This window comes from Drosophila tropicalis, unplaced genomic scaffold, assembly GCF_018151085.1.
Source record: "Drosophila tropicalis isolate 14030-0801.00 unplaced genomic scaffold, ASM1815108v1 contig_878, whole genome shotgun sequence".
Classification (NCBI taxonomy): Eukaryota; Metazoa; Arthropoda; class Insecta; order Diptera; family Drosophilidae; genus Drosophila; species Drosophila tropicalis.
The window spans coordinates 5,522,254-5,545,024 of NW_027173374.1; the positions used below are offsets into that span (position 1 = coordinate 5,522,254).

At 36.4% G+C, this 22,771-nt stretch overlaps 1 protein-coding gene across 3 annotated transcripts in view; it reads right to left on the minus strand.

Annotated features, from left to right (window-relative positions):
- The window catches only part of Ptp99A (Protein tyrosine phosphatase 99A), a 114,524-nt gene extending 98,249 nt beyond the window's left edge, over positions 1–16,275 (minus strand). Inside the window, exons 1-2 of one of the 3 annotated variants that reach the window (XM_068301299.1) lie at positions 15,946–16,275; positions 9,102–9,522 (exon numbers count right to left, since the gene is read on the minus strand). In XM_068301299.1, coding sequence (XP_068157400.1) covers positions 9,102–9,216 — 115 coding nt within the window. In that variant the 5' untranslated portion in view covers positions 9,217–9,522; positions 15,946–16,275. The remainder of the gene's footprint in view (positions 1–9,101; positions 9,523–15,945) is intronic. The other 2 variants (XM_068301297.1, XM_068301296.1) reach the window with 2 other exon arrangements.
- Between the last annotated feature and the right edge of the window lie 6,496 nt (positions 16,276–22,771).

The window sequence follows — 22,771 nt, forward strand, 5'->3', positions numbered from 1 at the left end:
TCTCTTTTTTGTTTACTTATTTATTTATTAGTCGCAAATTCTTCTATCTTTTCACATAGAATATTTTCCGTTTAAGAAGTGAAATATTTTTCCCAATTTCTCCTACATATTCTTTCCATTGTACATATTATGCCTGCCACATGCCTCTTTGTTCCCTTCTTTTACTCTTGCTGAACAGTTCCACTCTGAGCTGTTTGTCTTCCGGAAGTTGCACAACATTTTAAGCAGCTTGCTTTAGTTTCTATTTCTCTGTCTCTCGTTCTCGTCTATGTTTTCCTGATCTTCTCCAGCTCGCATAAGTTTTGAAGGCAGCTTGAAGCGAAATATTTTTATGCGAATTTTATTACATTTAGTTGCTTCGCTGCGTTTTTTACCCCACCAGCTCATTCCCTTAACGCTCTTGAACCACCGACGGCTCCTTAAAGCTGCGGCTACTGAAATTTTCATTATTGACTCGCAGCCTGATGGCTGCCAGGGCCGAAATAAATGCTTAAATAAGCCAAAGGCATTTCAATTTCAGCAGAGTTAAGGATTCCCCTGGCTCTTCGTGACTTTGCTCATGCGAATGGCATTTGGTTATTTTTTTCTTTTTTCTGCTCCCCCTTGCTCTCTGCATTATTACCATTTCCATTTGGTGTTTATAATTTGCGTAGCAAATCGAGCGGCAGAAATTGTGACATCTATGGAAGAGCAGGGCAGGCAACAACTAATTTGGCCAACCAGATGGGAATGGCCATAGGATGAGGGGCTGGTTTGTAAGTGATGATGATGATGAACTGCCCGCAGGCAGCTGATTTATGGGACGCCGCAGCTGACCGGCAGACACCGACAGCCATTCAACTCCATGGATTAATAAGACACAGTGGCACAACCAAACTACATTGTGAAAGGGAAATGGGATTGCACAGGGCAAGCGCAGATTTTGTTGACTTCGCTACAGACACTGGACTGATGGTGGGGGGACTAACATCATGTGAGAGGGATGAAAGATGGAGATGAAGCTTTGTCTCTGTGGTGGCAAAAATTAAATTATGACAGCAAATGAGCAGCCGCAGGTGGAGCAGAAGGAGCCAACAACAGGATGACGCACGGCTAGCCGGAAATTCTGGGCCCATTCCCGGGCCGGGCTTGTAATGATATACATGAATTTTTCAGACAATAATCACAACAGCTTAGTGGGGACAGCATAATAGGCGCGCCTGACGACAGAAAGTATAAAACAAATTTCAACAGGATGCAGATGAAAATGAGCATTAAAGCCAAGCCTAAACTCAGGCTGAGCCCTTGGGGGGTTGTACCTACAAAGGGTGCAAATGTTGAAAGAACTTACTTGAAAACTTTCCAACTACATAACTATGATTCAATTAGATGACAATTTCAATTATTCAGATGAAAAATCTATTTAACTATTGTTTATCTAATTCGATTATTTTCCATTTACTAATCAAAATAAAGTTCAAGCTTTGCATTTTTAATTATCAATTTATTGTCATTATATCGAAAATTGATTGTTGTTCTCTCGAAAAGCAAATAAATAAATATTCAAATGCAATTAGATTGCCTAATGACCCACATTGGGCCAGCAAATAACAATTACCAAAACTAACAACCTAAAAAACAATAAAACAAAAACAAACCAAAAATTTTGATAAATAAGGCTTAAAATTTCCCAAAGGTTTAATCGATGGTTTTAGTTACTCTTTACTTTGGGTTAAATCAACTATTATTTGCTGTTTATTCTTTATTCTCATCATTGGAGTTATTAGATAATCAAATCAGTTGTAAGATTTATTTTCATTACTTTATTCTATTTTAAAGTGTAAGAATTAATCACCCACATAAATTTGGAATATTATTTGTTTTTAGAGTATCTACCTAACGATGTGAAAAACATATCCCTGGAAAATGGTTTCTGTTGGGCAATCAAAAAAAAACCTAAAGAGAAATGCAATCAAAATTGAATTTTCATGGTTTCTGCCATGCGTAAAAAAAGAAATTCAATTTCTTTTTAAATTGTTAAGCTAAGCAAGATTGACATTTAAATAATAACATAAAATGAATTCGGGCAAAAGCGATTATAAATTTTATTCTTTACCTTACGCCCAGGCTCAGATTTGTTGCCATTGCAGTTATTGTTCTTGTTCTTGTCCCTGTTTCATGCTGCTATATACAAAAATTTAATTAAACTTGTAACAAAATTAATTCGATATGCAAAACTGAGAACAAGGACGACGACAACGAACCAACTAACCAGCCAACCGACCAAACAACCAACACAAGCAACAACAACACGAACAAACGACAATCCAGCGTGGTAGAAAATTTGTGTAAAAAGCGTAAAATATTATTTGCACAATTTTTGTCTATGAAACTAAAACAAAAACAAACAATAAGATGAACACAAAAAAAAAAAAAAAACGATAGACTAACAAACTCCCGTGGGCATAACGTTATTTAGCAAATACCTGGATGTAAATAAATATGTATATGTATATAGAAATGTGATTTTGCAGTCATATATTTGAAATAGTTTTTTATGCGGGTCAATTTTTATAGCTCTATATTATTTGCCAATATTTTGCATATTTTTGTTCAATATTTAATTGGCCTTTTCTGTTGTTTTTGTTGTGCGTTGCAAATTATATGCCAAGTGACTTTGGCATTTGATTTTTCATTGAATTCTTCCATGGGTGTTCCAAATGATAAAACAAAAAAGGCTGGCAAACAAATCTAAATATCAAATCGAATCTACTGCCAACAAGCCACGCCCCTCTTCATATTGATGGCTTCTTCGAATGTTGTGCATTTGGTTAGCCACTTGGCCATTCAGGCTCAATGGACATATGCGTAATTGTGAATTTTAGCCATGGATTTTTAGTTATTGGTCATGGCTGATTGGCTTTTTGGATTTTTAGTAATCAAATTCTATATTCTATTTATGTGTTCTGTACCCCACGACATTGAGTATACAAGTAGTGCGGCTATATAGATCCATGGTGGCAATGCCTGCCTTCTCTCTTTTCGGCTAATTGATATGCATGTGGCGAATTTGGCTTTTCGTTTTTACCATTGTGTTGAAGAAAACTTTTGTGCCACACCAGCAACCAGGATGCAACGGATAACATTGACATTTTTGCATTAATTAAAAATGCCATGGCCAGAAAACAGTGCCACATAAATTGACAATTGCCAGAGTGGGTGCAGAGCAAGAATGTTTTTTGGATCCCGCATATTGTATATATGCATTTTGCATGGTGAAAACAATGCAAATATTGCGGCAAATTTTATGTACCCTTCATAATTTTCAACTATTTTGGACCAAATTTTTTTAAGTTTTAGTATATTCATAAAGAAAACTTTAACATATGATGATATTTGGTATGTCTTATAAAGCATTAAACCTCAAGAGATTTCAGAGATGAAAATAAGAATAAAGACAGGCCGATTTTTTTGAGGTCATGAAAAATTGAAGTAACTGTTTCGAAAAAATCTCAAAAATCCAATTACCCCAGATAGAGTATTAAAAAGATTTGCCTGCCAAAAATTGTTGATTACATATTTAATGACAGTGTTAGAATTATTCCAACTTCATATACATATTCTGGCTTTTGTTTGTCCTCTTCTACTGCCCCTGCCTGATTTCTGTCACTCTTTTTCGTTTCCTTTTATTCTCTGAATGTTTTTTTTTTTTTGGGTTTGGGTTTGGTTGTATTTGAACAAAAAGTCAAATATGCTGCATTATTGACCATGTACTTATGTGTTTTTGTTGGTTTAGGAAATGCAAACCAAACAAATGCCGCAATTTTATTTACTGCTTTCATTTTTGGTATGTGCAAACTTACAACGAATTATCGATTCGGGTACGAATTTCATCTAGCCTCTGGTTTGGGTTTAGAACCTTCTATTTGCTACGAGTATTATAAAGTGAAGCCAAAGTGATTACTTGTTACTCGATATGTAGTTGAGTTTTGTGGCAAAGTAAACATAAATATTGTTTATTGACAATATGTGCATTTACTTAATTAAGAACTAATTAAAACTTGTTTAAACATTTATAAAATTCCTAGAGCCGAAACAATGCAAAAAACAGCAAAGATTTATACATTTACATACATTTATTTATCGAAGTGCATAGTTCAAACGCATTGTGGCATATGAAAAAAATGAAACAGTGGAACAAAAGCAAAAAAAAAAAGAAGAATATAAACAAACAATTTGATGCATTTCTCTGATTGAGTACAACCCAACAGTATTTTTCGGACTCCATAAATTATATATATGATGATTGAATTTTTTGACCCGTAAACAAATATATTTTGCAGTTTTTTTTCCACCGATACTTTTTTATATTGTTTGCTGCAATATTTATCAGAAAATAATGCTCGTTTATGGCATCGATTGGTGAGTGGCTTTAAAATATATACAATTTTTCATATCTACATGAAAATCGTTTTAACGTAACTATGTGAAATAAAAGCCAACAACTCTTCTTACTTGAAGAGTCATTATGGCATGAGCAAATAGTTTAAAAATATATTCAAAAGAGCTTAAATTCGTCTCGAATATTGATTATTGTTAATTATTTTAACACTAAACTATAACTAAATTCAATAAAATTTATGAAAATAAAACAGTATAAATAAGTTACTGCTTATTGTCTGTTAAAATGGTCCAACTTTTAGGGGTTGAATCAATTAAAAATGTCTACATTTTCCATTGAAAGTGAACTTGAATTTAAAATTAACATGGCCTGATTAAAAATACATGTTGTTTAGGGGATTTAAAAATTATTTACTTTAGACACCAACCACTGGCTGGCGGCAGCTAAGTGAAAAACTAATTTTAGAAATTGTTTTTAGCTTCTTGTCGTTGCCAATGGAGGATGCGGATAACTTCAGCTCGAGGGTAAGAAAAAATGAATCTAATAAAGAAATTACGCCAGACGGCTGAAGGACGTCAAGAAGGATATCAAGGACATAGACGCCTACACTAAATTAAAATCACAACGATTTAGTACATTTTGGATTGCTTTTGTTGTTGTTGGTATACTGATGTCGCCAATTGTTTGGTATTGTTGTAATGAGCTGAATATAAAGTGCGTGTGATAGCCTAAAAACAGAACGCAAAGAATTGGTGATTAGGAAACGACGAGCAGGGCATACGAGGGGAAGCCCCAAAATTGTTGTTTGCTCTTAGGCATGGCATGAATAATTTAAAAACAAAAGAAAAAGAAAGCCAAACGATTTGCGACGTGCTACAACCAACGGCTCTTAATACACTTCAGTAGCTTGGTGTGTGTGTGTGTGTGTGCGTGTTTGTGTGCTTCCTGGTGTAATTGCATATGTGTGAAAAAGGGGGAAAGGAAAGGACATTCAGGACGGCTAATAGCCAAACAAAACGAAAGGACATTCCACTCACCAATTTACGCTTAATGTTGGGGCTATTTTCCTCAGACATTGCCAAAGATAGAATTGTGACAGTGAGTAAGGGGTAGAAGGGGAAGAGCGGTGGGAAGGAGATGAACCAAAGAATGTGTGGATATAGGAAACATACACGTAGATAAAAAAAAAGGGAAGCAGGTGACTAACAGCACACACATGCCATTATTGTTGCCACAATAAATAAAGATCCAATGGCAAAAATTGCCTAGTCAAGTGAGACTTTATATTGTCTTACAAAGCTTCCGTTCTTCCTTTTTGCCCACCTTCCCACTCTTGACTGACTTATTCATTGATACAAAAGGGATGATGCCCCATACAGGATACCCTATTGATTTGATGGAGTTAGTATAGGGTCTTATGTTTTATGGCTTCAACATGCACATAAAACTCGAAACAACTCCAAGGAGTCTTTCAACAGAAATACCTGCCATTTTACTTAAGTAATTTTCAGCTTCAAGAGCAACTTTTCCAAGAAAATTGTATTCCCAAGATAAAACAATCGATATGTTTAAGTCTTAGTATCTAGGTTTATTTTATGGTTATGACAGTACTCAAAGATTTATCTTAAATAAGACGCCCAACACTTTTTCTAACTAGTAACTCACTTTTTTCTTTAACTCTTGCCTTCTCTTTAAAGTTAATGGAATTAGAAAGGAAGAATTGCTATAAAACTCATAAAATGAATAAAATGTAGTTCACAAAAACAAAATACTCATAAATAACAATCATTGAACGCTAAATACGTTTCAAAAGTTTGTAAACGACAAAAGGAACTATTGACAATAATAGTTAATAAATTATTCGGAATTTACTGCCAATAGCAATGGGAAAATGTTAAGAAATCTTTCTCAGCGACATAATTTTGGACTATTATAAGCAAAATGGGCTTAGTACTTCAAAGGAATCCTCTCTGTAGTTCGTAATTATTGTCTAACTGATGCCGATGGACGACAAAAGAACCCCTGAGTAATACTTGGCACTAACACAATCTGTATGCAATGGTTTTATGCAACACTTTTAACTGCTGATATCTTGTTTTTGTGTTCTTTGGTATTTCTCTTTGTTTTGCTTCATTGTTCATTGTTTAAGTATAATTACACAACATTTGGCCAAAAAGTTTTTCATAAATATCTCGCACTTAGTAACAAAAAAAATAGAAGAGAATGCAAAAAGCAAAAAGTAAAAGTGAAATGTAAAAGTGCATAATTTTGGTTGCCATGTAAGTGCAGTTGTGGCAGCAAACTTCTTGCTGTCACAGCCACAACAACAAAAACAATAACAAGAACAATTGTCGCACCATCAATAAAACGAAAATTGCAGGGAAATGACTGCTGCTGCTCGTGCTGATGTTGGTGCTGGTTCTGCGTTTTCATGCAGTGAAAACAATCGAAATTATAGCAAACAAGCGCGAAAACTTTTCGCTTTCACATCTGTGTGTACTGGTGTGCAATTGTATATATGTATGTATGTATAGATGCATGTGTGTGTTTGTGTTTGTGTGCGGGTTTTTTTTATTGCCTCTCTGTTTGCTGCTGGTGCTGCTTCTGCTGCTGCTGCTGCACTGGTTGATGGCATTTAAATGCCTGACAAAAAGCGCCGCCAACTGGCAAACCTAATGCCATTGCAGACACGGACACAGACGCAGACATGGACGCGGACATACTACACGGGCAGCAACGTGATGGTAATCACCTATTTTTTTTCCTTTACTTGTTTTTCGTATTTTTACGTGTACAAGTGTGTGTTTGTTTGTTTGCGAATGCATGAGCGTAGTCGGGGGTAATGGCTTCAACATCAACTTCAAAATGGGTGCAAGTTGGCAGAAAGTTATATAAACTATTTATTTTTAAACCCGAAAGGAAACTCCTAATCGAATTATATTTTTGTATTTTTGTTTTTAATACAAATGCCTTACTATAACTATTGTGATCCTTTGATTTTATTTAACATATCAAATGCAAATAGAATTATAATTAACAAAATGTAGCATACTTTTTTGGGATAAAACTTTGACAAAGGCCGTAAGATCAACTAATGCCAATTTTAATGATGAATATTAAGATTTATGAAAAATATTTAATCCCTATTGCTGGGCGCCTGTGTTAAAACTGGTTTTCTGTGTGTGTACGTGTGTTCACGTTTTTTTTCCACTGATTGTTCACCAGGAGGGGCGAAATGGCCTCATTTAAAGCCCAATCACAAGCTTTTCACAAAAATGTGTGCCAACAAAAGTGTTGTCCTTTATTTAGTTTCCTTAGTTTCTTTCTGCTTTCTCTTTCTATTCACTATTTCTATTTTTATTTTCCATTCCTTGTTAGTGCAATTAGTAGACTCAGTTTAGGTAGGGGCAACCGGTTTGACTTGAAATTGGGCAAAAACTACATTGTTATGATGGTTCTAATGAAATATAAATTATGACCCCCTCGACTCGAAACAGTTTTGTCTGCCTGTTTTTTTCGTGTGCCAGTTAATTGGACTAGGGTGCATGTACTCGATTTCCCTTTAGCTCCTTCCATAATTTGACTTTCTTATTTTCGGTTGTTGTTGTTTTTTTTTTTCTTTTTCCCCATTTTTTGTTTTGTTTTGTAGGCCAAGTACATTACAAGAAATGTAATTATTTTCATTGCAAGAGTAGATAAACAAACATACAACCGCAGCGGGTAGAACAGAACAGACCATAGACAACAATCAGAGGCAAAAAAGTAAAAGCCAGAGAGGGAAAATTTCAAAATACATACATATATGTATGTATGTGTGTGTGCGTGAGTGGGATGAGTGTGGGTGAAAGTATGATTCTGTTTGTATTTGAATTAGAAAGGTCTTGCGTCTCCCCCTCAACCCCTCATTAATATTTACAATGTCGACAAGTCGTATAAAAAGCGACCTTTTGTAATTATAATTAATATGAAAATAACATGAGCATGAGGCGATATTGCCTCTCCTCTTCTGCCCAACTTATTTCCTTTATAGAGAGAAGCTTAAAAAGAAGAAAACAGCCTGAAAATGATTTGCCAATTTGTCGAGAGTATTGCATTATAAATTCCATTATCTAAAAACGGCGATCATTAATTAGTCCCCAATGAAAACTGATAGAAAATTAAGAAGATGCTCACAAAAAACTCGTCATACCGACGGCCTTGCCTTAAGGGTGGGTTTCAGATCTATCTATGCCAGCTGCAGCAAATATTTATTTACTACAAAAGTTCAGAAATTATAATTAAAAACCTAGACTTTGTGTTTTTTTTTTTCTTCATTAATTTTAAATCCAACTATGGAACTTCACAATAGGCCATTAAGTTAATTTTAAACTACTCATACACAAGACACACACCAAGAATCAAATTTCACTGAAAGGACAAAATCCTGCTAAGTTTTACAATTTGCCAATTTTAAGGCAAATTTAAAGTGTTCAACAAAACAATGGAAAACAAAAAACCAGATCCGTAACTGACTAAGCTTTGTTTTTTTTTTTTAGTTTATTTCTTCAACACTAATAAATTTCATGGAAAAAATGAAAAACTATGATTGAATTTTCAATTTCCAATTTGTTTTTCCCAATTGAAATAACGATATTCTTGAGATAAAAGTTAAAATTTTCGTTTTACGTGTTTCTCTTTGAAAATGATGGCAAATAAGGATATTTGTTGTGGATGGACTTACCAAATATGCGTCCGGCTTGGATATACGGCGTTGTGGCTATTGTCAGGAGCAACACAAAGCCATAAATAATTTGTTGACGATGATATTGGGATTTGGCCGTTATGCGCAGCGTCATTTTGTAGCTACTTTTCAAATTTTTGTTTGTTTTGTTTTTTTTGGTGGCTTTTTTTGTTGATTTTGTTTTTTGTTAATTGAAATGAAATTTGTTGCGGTGGTTTGCGTTGCGGTATTTGCTAATGCTCTCGTTTTATTTGTTGTTTGTTTGTTATTTGTTTCGCAATGGAATTGCTTGAATTTGAATTCGAAGCCAATTGAAACTGCGTTTGTTTTGTAAATTGTTGTACTAGTTAGTTAGTTAGTTAGTTATTTTGTTAGTTGGTTGCTATTTGCCGTTAGCCTTAGGTGATCATTGTATGTTTAGCTGTGAAACGAAAAAAGGGAATTGGTTAATGGAATATATATAACTACTATTCATTTAATATACACTAGGTAATAAAATAAAAGGATGTTTTGCTGCATTTACGGTTGAATCTAGTAAGGCTTGCCTTTTTTCAGGAGTTAACTAAGGATGCCAGGACATGCCAGCAGGGACACATAAACACTCTGCATGTGCATTCCACATGTGTGTCTGTGTGCGGAAAATGAATTTGGCATTTTTATAACAACAACAGCGGCCCAGCTCGGAAGTCTGACAACATAAAATGAAGTGAAATCTCTGCTGGTGGTAGCCACAGTGAAACTAATGTGGCAAAAGGGGCCACAGTCAGCCAGAGTAAGCCAAAGAGAGAGAGCATAAAAGTTCCCTTAGATGCGCCAACATAAAAGTGAAATGCGCCACGACCACAACAACGGCAAACAGCAAGGTCTAAGGGTACCGCGAAGCTGACAGGGATCCAAGAATGGGTGAGTGGGTTGAACACATTAAATGCGGCAGCATTTACAACATGTGGCAGCAAGCGGCGATCGTTCCTGCTGCTGCTTAAAACATTCTGACTTTTGACTATAAAACTAAAAAACAAAAAATCACACTGCAAGTGAGAGTACCCCGACCATGGCTTTAAGTTGAAAGCCGAGTTACTGGTTGCAACTTTTGCCAGCGCCCAACAACTGACGCTCACTGCACATGACGTAAATGTTGTGGTTGCTTTTAACAAAAATCACAAAAAAAAGCAATCCGTAAAAAACACACACACACACACACACACACACACACATACACGAGCGGAAAAAACAACAAGTTTGTTTTTAATGTGTTTCACTGCAAACTGTTGTGGCTGTTCCTGCTGCCCTCTTTTGTTTTTTACACTTTTATTTTGGAGCTGTAAAAAAATGTAATCTAGAAATTTGTTGCTGCCACCAAAAGTGGCAAAAGTAGCATTCAAATTGTGTCACTCTCTTAATTTAATCATGTCGTTGAGCATTTGAGTGAATAAATTTTAACTTGTAACATTTCTTTATTTAGTTAATTCCAAAAATTGTATTTTTAAATAGATAATGATTGAAAAGATTTAAGAATCAGTCAAGCTATTAGCTAAATAGTATTCTCTCGTATGTCTAAGCGATGTAAGAAATATCCAAGATCTATCCTAAACATTAAACTAAACACCATTCCACTTTTTTCTTGAAAGTCCTTTGTAATTAAATAAATTGAATTCAGACATTCATTTATCATCGTTTCACATTTGTAGCAACAAACAAAGACATCTTTTTTAGTTTTTTACAGTTTGCAATTATTTCAGAAAATAAACTTTTTGTTGATTACACATTCAAAAAAATGGTTTACTAATTGAACATTTAAAAAAAAATAAATTAATGTTTTCATTATAACAAAATTTACTTCATAAGCATATTAAACAATTAGAGCTAAGAGAATCTATTAATGTTTAACGGAAATAATGCATTAAAAAATAAGAGCTTTAAAAAATAATACTATGACGTGAATATAAAATAGAAATCATTTGAATATAAAAAGTAATGTTAAGGTTAATAACAGACAAATGAATAAATCAAGAAATATGCATTTCCCTGTTAATGATTCAAAGTAGATTATAGAAACGATTTTTTGTGAAAGTTTAAATGAAATCAGCAATGGGAAGAGCAGCCTTCAGAAAGTTATATGTAAACGATTTACAGAAACCGCAAGTAACTCGAATAAATCCTTTAGACAAATCCTTTGAAAAATGTCATAAATATCCAAGTGAATTTCTGTTTTCACTCTTTAATTTTACATGTGTACATGGGCTTTAATGTGGTCACAGCAACTAAAGTGACTGCAATTTTTGTGCACCTGTGTAATAGGTTTGGCAAAAATTTTTGTTGAATACAAAACAATTCTCGGGGATGGTACACACTGTGTGTGTGGTTGAGTATATGTGGGCCTGTTTGGTTTTTTGCTTTTTTTTTTGTTTTTTTGATTTATACTTTAATTTCAACAAGCAACAACTATACAATGGCAAGAGCAAATTTTTGTTGCTACTGTGTTGCCCAGCATGAAGCTGGTAATTGAAGTTATTTTACATATTACAAGAACCCTTGGTTTACGTGTGGAAAAACAAGTTGGGTTTTTCACTGTCGACAGGATGAAATCCTTACAAACACACATACGTACATATGTATTTAGTATACACACATGGGAACATGTTCTTTTTGGCAGCACAAAACGAGTTTTTATAAATAAGTTTTTCCTGTGTGTGTGTCTGTGTGGGTGTTGTTGTTGCTTACTCAAAAATGGCATTAATGTAAGTCGGTTGGGTTTTTCTTTAAATATATAAAAGGTATATGTGTGTATTTATGTTTACTTATACATATTTGTGCACTTTTTGACTGTTTAACATTTGTTTCCTTTATGCGTTAAAATATTAAAAACTTTTCCTCCTTTGTCTCATTGCCAGTATTTTTACAGAAACTTAATAAAAATTCTTATGCATAATCCCTGACTACTAATGACCCTAATAGAAAGTTTATTTTCAGGTAACACCCCATCATTAGCTAACAGCTATTACTACAACAACTTGGCAATCCAAATAAAGACATTGTCCAACGAAGCCCACTAATAGCCAAACAAATGAAGAGACAGAAACGGAGTCCAAGCTCAAAAGGGCGAATAGAAAAGTAAAGGCAAAGGTAAGCGCCCTGAAAATAGTCAACGCCTTACACTTAAGCACCTTAACGACAATTGCCCCCCAACCATGATCTAACCAGCAAAACCGTCAAGACAACTAAACCAGCTAGTAGTACACTCAACAAGTTCGCCTCGTTCTGCCACCCACAATAGCCTAATGACTGGTCACCCAGTTCTTGGTTGACAAGGGGAATAAGCCGGATACTATGTGTGGTTGTGTGTGGAGTAAGCAATTAAAGTGCGTCTCCCCCTTACATTTTCTTCAATTTTCCACGTCATTCCTTGACAGCATAGCATCGAATGCATTTCCATTGGACATTTCCGAGCCGCTTTTATGCGCCACTGCATCACACAAAGAGACAAGGCACTAAGTAGCTAAAATGTCAGTAGCCGATTTATGCAGTTATGACAACAACAACTAAAAAATGCCAACGTCGACGACAATTGCTGGCAATGGGTGAAAAACAAACTTTAAATTAAATACCACCAGAGAAAGCTGTAAAATAGCATAGAACGAGAAGAATATGCTAGAGAAATAAGCAGCAGCTGGGGAATAGAGCTAAAAAGGACACACACACACACACACATATATACACAAAATATGCACAGGACACGCAGTGGCAGCAACCAGGAACTGTAGAAACATCAGCCAACAGCAGTTGTAATTTACTGCTTATTTACGTTGAAATAAAAAATGAATTAAGACAGCAAAACAGCAGCAATGACATCTTTCTACCTCTAGAGGTACAAAATGAAAGAGAGAAAGGAAGAGATAGATAGAGAGAGAGCGAAAAAGAGTAAAACGTAAATGCATAAATAAATAAAGCAAAAGACATGGCAGCAGGAAATAAAAAAGGCGAGCGAAAAGTAACGAGAATTAGTTAGCAAATGTAGGTGGAAAAGGTAGATGGGGGAAAAAAAAATTAAATGCTTTGACATGTAATAAATGCAAGCAAATAAATAGAAACTTTAATGCAAAACTTCTGTAAAACTTGGTTAATTAACAGACCATGGAATTTCATTCTACTTTAGCGTTTGAGATGTCTGTGAGAGAAGAACTTGTTAATCGAGAGTGACCCCAGTCCCAGACTTTTGATTGTCTTTCTTGATTGGAATTTTCTTTGGATTCATTTTCTAAGTTTCCGATTGTCTCTTTTGTTTTAAGCTAGTTTTGGTTTGACTTCGTTGCATTTCTATCTCTTCGCATTCCTCTCTCTCTCTTTTTGTTTATCCCACCCTCTTCTTTTATTTACTTGTTTCAAATTTATAATTACCTTAATTTCTTTGAAACGAAACCTCATTCGTTTGCCATGGAAATTCAAGACTTGGGTCGATGCTTTTGGTTTATCTATGATGAAAGGGGTTTACTTTCTAAGAACAACAAGACTTGAGAGTATGCTTAGAGCTACAAAACACGTGTCAAGTGAGTGCAATAGACAAATATGTATACATGGATATAAGTATGTCTCTAGTTCTTCCTCTTCTTCGCTAGCCCTGTTGCACTCACACACTTATTCCTCTTCTAAAAAGCACACATGGACATGCTAGCCAAAAGGGTTTACCAAAAGAGTGCTAAACAATTTTCCACCAACTTTCTTTTGCTACTTTTATTTAACTTTATAAACAATAAAGTAATTCAAAAGCAAAATTATATTTCCAGCACTTTTTAAATACCTCTGAAAGTCATTACTTTTGTTCCACTTTATAGCTTCTTTGAAAAGCCATAAAAAATTACTAAATAAGGCAGTAGTTAACAAAAATATATGGATAATTTTTGTGAATTCATTTTGCAAGGGTACAAAAATAATCCCTTTTTGCTGGAGCCACTGGTTAAAGATTATAGTGCCAGACATTTTACAATAGTTGGTGCTGCAGTAGTGAACGGCTCAAGTGCAGCTGTAGCTGCAGCTTGCTGTTGCAGTCAGCGTGGCTCAAGTGTTGGCGCACTGCATCACAACAATATGAAATAAACAAACACACACACACACACAAAACACACGAGTGGCACTGCAAAAACAACACTAGGAGAACAAAAACAACAACACACGAAGAATAACAATCGCAATTGTGGCACCATGAAATTATTTTATACTCTATTTTTGGGCGCGTTCTCATTCAGTATTTGGATTTATGGCATGCCACTCACATACTCTAATGGCTGCTTAATCATTTTGTAAACCAAGCCAACCAACCAACTATGGCAAAAGGCCACAGAGAACTACACTTAAGTAATCTTATTTGGACCTGAACTCCAGCAGCAGGTCCTAAAGTTGGATGTGCTGGTTAGTTTTGGAGCGCTGCATGCAGCTTACAATGAATTTATTATTTGCTGATGTTTGCAATTTGGACACGTGCCGCAAATTTTAAAATAGTTGTGGCAACCCAAAACCGGACGTGGCACACTTGAGCAAAATATGGCTGAAGGTTGCACACAAACAAAACAAACAAACCAACATCTTTCGCACATGAAGCAATGGAAGGCAGGCGGCAATCCTGATGCTGTTTTGTGACTGCGTGTGTGTGTGTGTGTGATCCTGAAGTCCATGATTCCTAGTTCCAATGGCAACTTTGAACCATTTTTGCGCTTCGTTGCGTTTGTTGACAAACATTTTTGAGTAGGGCAAAGACCGCCTCGTAGAGGCTCTTAACCGAACGACCCTGACAGCAGCAACAACAAAAATCAGCGCAAATTTAGTGGCAAAGTAAATAAATTTATTTTAGTTTTCTTTCACTTGAGCCTGGCTGGCTGGGCATTGATTGCCAGTCTTATTGTTGTTGTTTTTGTTGCCCCATTTAGGGGCCGACGAAATGTCTTAAGTCCGCTGGCCGCTTTTATTGCCCAACCAAATGGCAACTGGCAAAAGTCTATATATACATATATACTTTTTTGGGGGCAATTGAATGAAGAGCGGCAGCAGCCAAAAGAATAAAGAGTGAAATTAAGAAAAATGGCGCAAAGGGTTCGTTTTATTCACTGCTGGCGCGCTTAGTGTTTGTTAAATGGCACATGCAGTTGATCGAGGTCCTTTTTGTTTTCCTTTTCTAGATGTGAGCGCTTAACAATAATGCGTTGGCCATTAGCTTGGGTCGGCAAAAATTTACAAAAGTTTTAAAGTCTCTTTCACAAAATGTCAAACCAATCTCTTGCACATTTTTGTTGTTTTACTTGGGGCCATAGCGAAGACCGAATACTAATTAAACTAATTAACTCGGAGATGGACCTAAATGGTAGACGTTTTACTTTTGCTATCCGCAATTTAAGTAGTTTGATATTGCGTTCACACAAATTGAAAGCGAAAATCCTTTTTCAAAGTGGGTCAAATCGAGTGGAATGGCTAACAAAAAAAACCAACAAGAACAAAAACCGAAAAGTTGGCTTAGCCCAAAGGCAGAATACCCCCAAATATGCAAAATATGTTGGCAAAGAGAGAACGAGTTTGGAATTCTATTTAAAACCATCCACTACCCACACACAACTAGCCTGATGTCAGGCAAAAAGCACACGATTATTAAGCATTTAAGCCAAACTCTAACCAAAAGCTTTGAATTTTGATATTTCAAACTTTTCAAATTTAATCTAGATTCAATTGAAATGCAGCGGGCATCCCAAAAAAAAAAGATAATATTAAAGAACATGTGGCATAATTTAAGGCACTTTTCGAATTGCATATGGATGGAATGTGTTGAGTTTATAGATAGTTAGGAACATTTTGGGGCAGGCACCTTTTGTCTATTGATTCAGAACAGGTTTATGTGTGATTAGGCGACGTTTTGGGTCGTCTTTCGGCTGTTTGAAACGATGACAATGCACAACACAAACAAAAACTTAACACTGCATTCACTTGCTGATTCATTTTACGACTTTTTTCTTTTTTTTTTTGCTGCTGCTTGTTGTTATCATTCACTTTAGGCACTTGGCCCCGAGGCCTTTGGCTTGATTGCTTGACTGGCTTGACTTGCTCGCCTTTAACTTCGGCTGTGGCACACAATTTTGCTGATGGTTCACGCGACGCGACGGCACGACGCCCGGCATCGGCAGCGGACACATCCTTACGAGCGCACAACAAACACGAAACTGAAGCGTATTCGTTTTTTGCACAAATAAATTCTCAGCTCATCAGACGGTGGCAGCGGCAGAGGCAGCAGTAACGGCCGCTATGCCTTCGATTCGTATGGCTTCGTGTTAGAAGAATTTCCACCACGAATGGCACAAAACGAAGTGTCATAATGTTTCGTTTTGCTTGCAGAGTGTTGCCTAGATTTGTGCGCGGGTGGACCATTCGGTTGGTCATATCAATGAGGCCAACGACAGAAGCTAAATACCTTAAAGAGAGCGAACTCAAAGAGTGTAAGAGCGGCAAGGATACTCCGAAACTCACCACTTACTCCGAATGGAGTTGGTTGGTCTTATCATAGAGCTCTGAGCTGAGTAACTGATAAGAGAACACGACCTTTACAACCTCTCAACATATTGAGAACGGAACAGAACAGCCAGCCAGAATCGTCAGTGTACTTTCACTCTAATGCGGCTTACAATTGCCATAAAACGTACGTGGGCTTATTGAATTTGCGATTTATATTCAGTTATCAATGAAACTGTGAGAACAAATGCATTTTTATGCAATCTATAAATGACCGATTTTAAAATAAATCAAAATAATTTAGTGAAACTTGGCAAATTTATAGAAATACATAGATTAGGAATTTGTATGTTATTGTTCTCAATAATTTATACATTTAATATACATGAATATAATAATACAATTTAAGAAAACATCTGGAACGTTTATAGAATGTCTGCTATTTACTTTTCAAATTGTTTGATGAGAGAATTCTTTATCCGAATGTTATCAACGAATTAATTACCAGAATGTTTATCTGGAAAAGAATAACATGAGCATTAACAGTCCTAGTCCATTGATATCAAATGTAATATCCTGTTGATTTTAACATTAAACTGTGATTGAATTACAGAATTTGTACATTAAATTTTCTCAGATGTTATTCCAGGACTCGAACAGAAGTCGAAAAACGTGTTACATTATCCTTCTCTTGGCTTAACATTGCCATATGTCCTAGTAGTAATGTAACATAAACTTCTTTCCCCTTAGCTTCAGCCCGAATCCTGTGAAATCGCTAAATTAATGTTATTGCCTAACATCAGCATATTACATTCGGTCTTCTCAATGTCCTCACTGTTGCCTACATATAGGTTTTGATGTCAATGTTAAGGCGTAACAGTTACCTCGTTTGCGAAACAACACAGTTTGGTATTAACATTTCGTTCGAATTTGAATGCTTAGCATTAATCCCCTGCAAAACTGAGAATTGCCTCGAAAATTAAATCGAATGTTAGAGTCAAACATCAGGGGGATGATGGATTTAACAGAAAAAACTTCAATTCTCGAATTCATGAACTCTTCTTTTAACTAATCCCTGTAAATGAACCGAATGTTAAAAGGCACAGTAATTTTATTAGTCGAATTCATAACATACTTCTCCTTTCTGTAAAAATCATAGCTATTGGCTTAAAACTTACATGATAACATAAAGTCAGTTAACATTATTGGAGTGAGTTTAGGAAGAAATATATTTACAGTTCTGAATTTAACATTGCACTGCAAAATACAGTCAATTTTCGGGTATAAAATTGGTAAAATACCTTGAAGTCCTAACTGTTAAGGACTTTTAGCCCAAAGCAAAAGCAGAGACTCGTTTCAATCTGTTGAAAGGAACCTTTGAAAATAACAACTGCATGGCATTACCTACTACAGCCAACTGGCAAAATATTAAATTCTAGTTAAATTAAAGATCAATGCATTTAACAACCTATTAATTGTTTGGAAATTCCTCAAGTCAATTGATAGGAAATATGACACACTTATTAAATTGTTAGTCCAAAGTACCTGCTCCTCTACTGATAAAGCATTTCCCAGGCATTTTAATTGCAATGAATATGAAATGTATTTACACCCACCAAGCAGACTCGATAGGCGCATCCAGAGCTCGACGCCGAGACCGAAAACTCACCCCTCGGGCAAAGTCATGTTGGCAATCATGTTAATCGCAGACCGTTGTCAACGCCTTTCACTAGAGCTGCAACCCCCGAAACACAAAATGCCAAGCCGAAGGCCGCAATTATAACAAATTTTAAATTGCAAAAAATTGCAACAAGAGTGAGAGAATTGAAGGAGAAGCAGAAGCAGCAGAGGGGGAAGCATCAAGCGAAACCGAAACTAATTCGCAACAAGCGCAATAAAAATTATGAACAATAGCGGATATTAGCCATGGCAAGAAGGAGGATGTCTGGGTGGGGTGGGTTTGGTAAGGATATTTGAGGCAACACACAGGAGGCAGGACTCGCTTTGCGGTTATGACATTGACAGCGTAACGAAATGTTAACCAATGCATGACGAATGCAACTCCAGCAGTGGTGAAAGTGGGGGGAGGAACGCAGCCGAGCAGCGGGTTGTGTGGGGGAGATACGGCATTGGGGATAACACTTTCGTTGCATCGGGGCAAGCATTGGCCATGCCCTTTGGGAGTCTAAGTTCATGGCTCTCGGCAAGCACAAAGTTTAATTAGCAACTTTTCGCTTCTTTTTTGTTCTCCAGAGTTTTTTTTTTCTGTGTTTTTTCCTCCATTGTTGTATCTGTTACTGGACGCGTTGAGTGGCTGCTGCAGCAGTTTCCGGTGTTGCACCTTTTTGCTCCCGGGCACATGTTAGTGGTAAGTTGATTCCACAATCTAACCCAGTGTGCTTCAATGTGTGTGTGTGTGTGTGTGTATGGGTTTGAAAAAGTTTGCTTCACTTGGCTGTCGAACGACGGGCGTAGGATAAAGGATGCTATAGAGCCGCCACCGCTTCTAGGGCGAATGACACTTGACAGTGATTTATGGCCGAGGACACTGATAACCCGCCAAAGCTTGATCAGCGGCAAGTGTAAATCTAGAGCAGAACTCACCCCCTCAACCTTATCTGACTCTGCCTCTTGCTTTGTTACGAATTTTCGTTGGGTTCAGTTCAGTTGAGTTTCGTCTTCTTCATTCTGCCTCGTGAAATATATTTTCATGCCGCAAATGTTGCAATTTCAGCCAAACACTCACATGTGCAATCATTTTTTATCGCAAATCTCTCTGTCTCGGTCTCGCTCTCGTGCCTTGCAACATGAGCCACGCTTAGCGCTAAGCGGCTGTTCCGAATCGCTGTCATGTGGTGCCCCTTGCCCAGCGGGGTGGTAAATTGCTGACTCTACCGCGCTGCCGTCATTCAACGCCATTAACCTTCTGTCAATTTCAATAAGGCAGAAAAACTATGAAAAAAATCTGAATACTTATACGCGAAAAAATCTGTTGCAATTGGACGGACAAAGCGCATTAGGAAACAAAAAATGAAATAGAGAGGAAGAAAAGAGATGAAGTTAACGATATGAACTCATGTATAAATCAGGCCAACTGTCCATTGTTGAGGCTAATGGGTCAAAATTGCTTTCCATTTGATACACAGCTTACAAGGAATCCATGACTAAGTGTATTGACTTCTTCTGTATTTTAAAGGAATCATCTAAATGTATGTAGGTCATTAAATTACCTAAAATTAACGCATTAAAAGTATTCTAACATTATTCCAATCCATTTTTAATTCTATGCCACTTTATGATTATAATTTATTATCTTTTTTACGAAGTTCCTTAATAGTTTTTCAATTTGTATTATTTGCCAAAAATAATTGAAAACTTTTAATAATTTTTAATGTAGTCTTTGAATATAAAATCTATCTATATGCATTCCTATAAGTCACAATACCAATTGAAGATTGTATCTTAAATAGAAATTGAATATGCCATTTTATTTTTCAGATTAGGAAAAAAGTAGCAATAAATTGAACTGTGATTTTTGATATTGGTATAGGAAAGTGTACAGCCGGCACACACACCTTTGGCCATTGTTTGTCCCAGCAGATTCTGGTCATCCTCATCCGTAGAGCGCTGTTGTGTGCGGTGCTTGTTGCCATTCACATTTCCGTTTCCGTTTGCCGTTGCTGTCGTCGTTGTCATGTCCATGTCCTGTATGTGCTGACTGTCCAATTGTCCATTGGTTCTGTTCGGTTTGGTTCTTGTACACTGCCGTGTTGCACATAAATCGTTTAAAATAAAGTGATAATTGCATTTGTGTTTCAACTGTCAAACTGACATCAGTCCGGTAGACTGTGCAAGAATGAAACTACTCTATATACATTTGGATGTATATATGTACATATATCTGGGTGTGTGTGTGTATCTGCGTGTCTTTCCCCGACTGGGTTGGTCTGCCACTTGCGCGACATTTTATGAATGTCGCCGCTGTATGAATAATTGCGATAGCAGCCAATTTGAATGGTTCGTCCCATCCACACAATTCCTTTTCCCTCTGTGCCCTTTGATGCAGCATTTTCGGTGGTTGCTCTTTGAGCGAATGACTCTGAGTGTGTTTGTAATTTCAGTATCACAGTGAAGTGGATTAAAGTATTTCCAGCGGCTTACAGCCTAAAAACAAGTACAACCCCTCGAAAATCACAAAAAAATAAAAAGGGGCCCGCCCAGAGTGCACTGGCAGATAAATTGGCTGGACTGTGTACGCACCTTTTAGACTCTCATACACCCAGCAGATACATATACATATTTTCAACTCTGATTAATATGCGACGTCCCGTTGATGTCGCCTGGCCTCGTGTGAATGGGCCAAGTGTTCCTTCACTCACTCTTTACCCATTCCCCAAATTGAATTGTTAAGCAAATAGCATTAATATTTATATTGTTTTTTGCTTTCTTTTTTCATTATGCGTCATCCGTTAAGGGTGCACTCGACATCAATTGCGGCTCAAACAAAGAGAATTGAATGCAAATGTTAAAGCCAGGAATGGGGCAATTGCGGCGCCGCATGTGGCAAATTAACTCCGATTGATGCACGATCATGACCCTGAATAAATATCGATCGAAAGACATTATCCAACGTCTGTTTCTATTTTTGGATTTAATGAAATATTTGATTATATAATCATAAGTTATCGTTTAGGTTGCTTAACCCTAACTCACTTTTTTTACCTTTTGCGTGAAATGTCGTATTCTGGCCAACAGCTCTTGACCTGCATTTGTCAAAAGGGGTTGAACTTTGCGTGTTTGCCGCGATCGCAAAAACCAAACAGGAGAAGGGGCCAAACGAAAAGCTCTCAGAAAAACGTGTCGATTTGATGAATGGCGTTTATTAAGCAAACAATTTCAAGCTATTTCAAGCCCAATTGACTGCCATGCATCAACGTGTTGTGGCAGTTAAATGGCTTATTAATATTTACACACAGAAAAGAGAAAACCCAAAAAAAAAATGGGCCGAAATAGCCAAGTGAGAGTGAACCAAATTGGCCAGCGCCTTCAAGCTAAATGTAAAACATGAAGGAATCACATGTTTAATTGTTGGCCATTTGCCTAATTTCGAGTGAAAGTCAATTTGATGGACTCCGTCATGCAAAAATAAACGAAGGGCCAAGATAGAGAGATGAGGGGCACTGGACTGGACTGGACTGAGTAGAACATGAGAAATAACTGCACTTGTGCGGTCTTTTAAGTGCCCCAGCAATGGGAATGAGTTTTGCATGCAACACGCGCGCGGTTTTTCATTTTCCGTGCCTTCTCTTTCTCTCTCTCTCTTTCTGTATCTATCTCTGTTGAGTCGACAAAGGAAAAAACGACAAAATGAAATGATGAGGCATGGGGAACGAGGGATAGGGTGATGAATGTTGAATGTTCAGTATTGACAGCAAAGAGAGTGAGAGAAAAGGGTTGGCATAGTTAGTTGGTTTTGAAGCAAGGAGACAGACAAAATGCTTTCATATTAATAATGCTCAGCAGTGAAGTGTATCGGTATCCTTTTTGGATGCATTTATGGTCGAAAGCATACATGTGGTCATGTTATTTTAGCCAATAAAAAAAAAGGAAAATATAAAAATGAAAACATCAGCAAATATTAATCAACTTAAAGTGCAATCGAAACTGAAATAGATTTGAAATTTACTTTGCAACTCAAAGGGAGAGGTACAACTATAAGTTAATATGCTTTATTATTAATAAATTAATAAATAAGTTGCTGAAATTTCGAAAACGAAAACCTTAAAACTATCAGATATTTTTCTAAATGAAATATTGCTGAAGAAATTAAAACATAATATTTATATTACTTAGAATTTTCAAAAACTATGATTCATAACTTTATAGCTTTTGTTATAGTATTGCTATTGGTGTTCTTTCTATTTTTTGTTTATTTTGTTTTTTGTTTAATAAAATTCCATGACTTTTTGCGGTATGCAACAGAAATCTTTACCAAATATACATAGAGCTATGCTTTGACTTATTGCCGAAAATTACGAATTGGTAATGCCTTCATCTCCATTCACATTTGCATAACAATTCCATGCCACTTGACTGTTGGCAAACAATTTACAACAATTCGCAAAACTGTTTCACTCACACTCACTCACTTTCAACTCACTCTCAACTCACCTCATCTCACCTGAGAA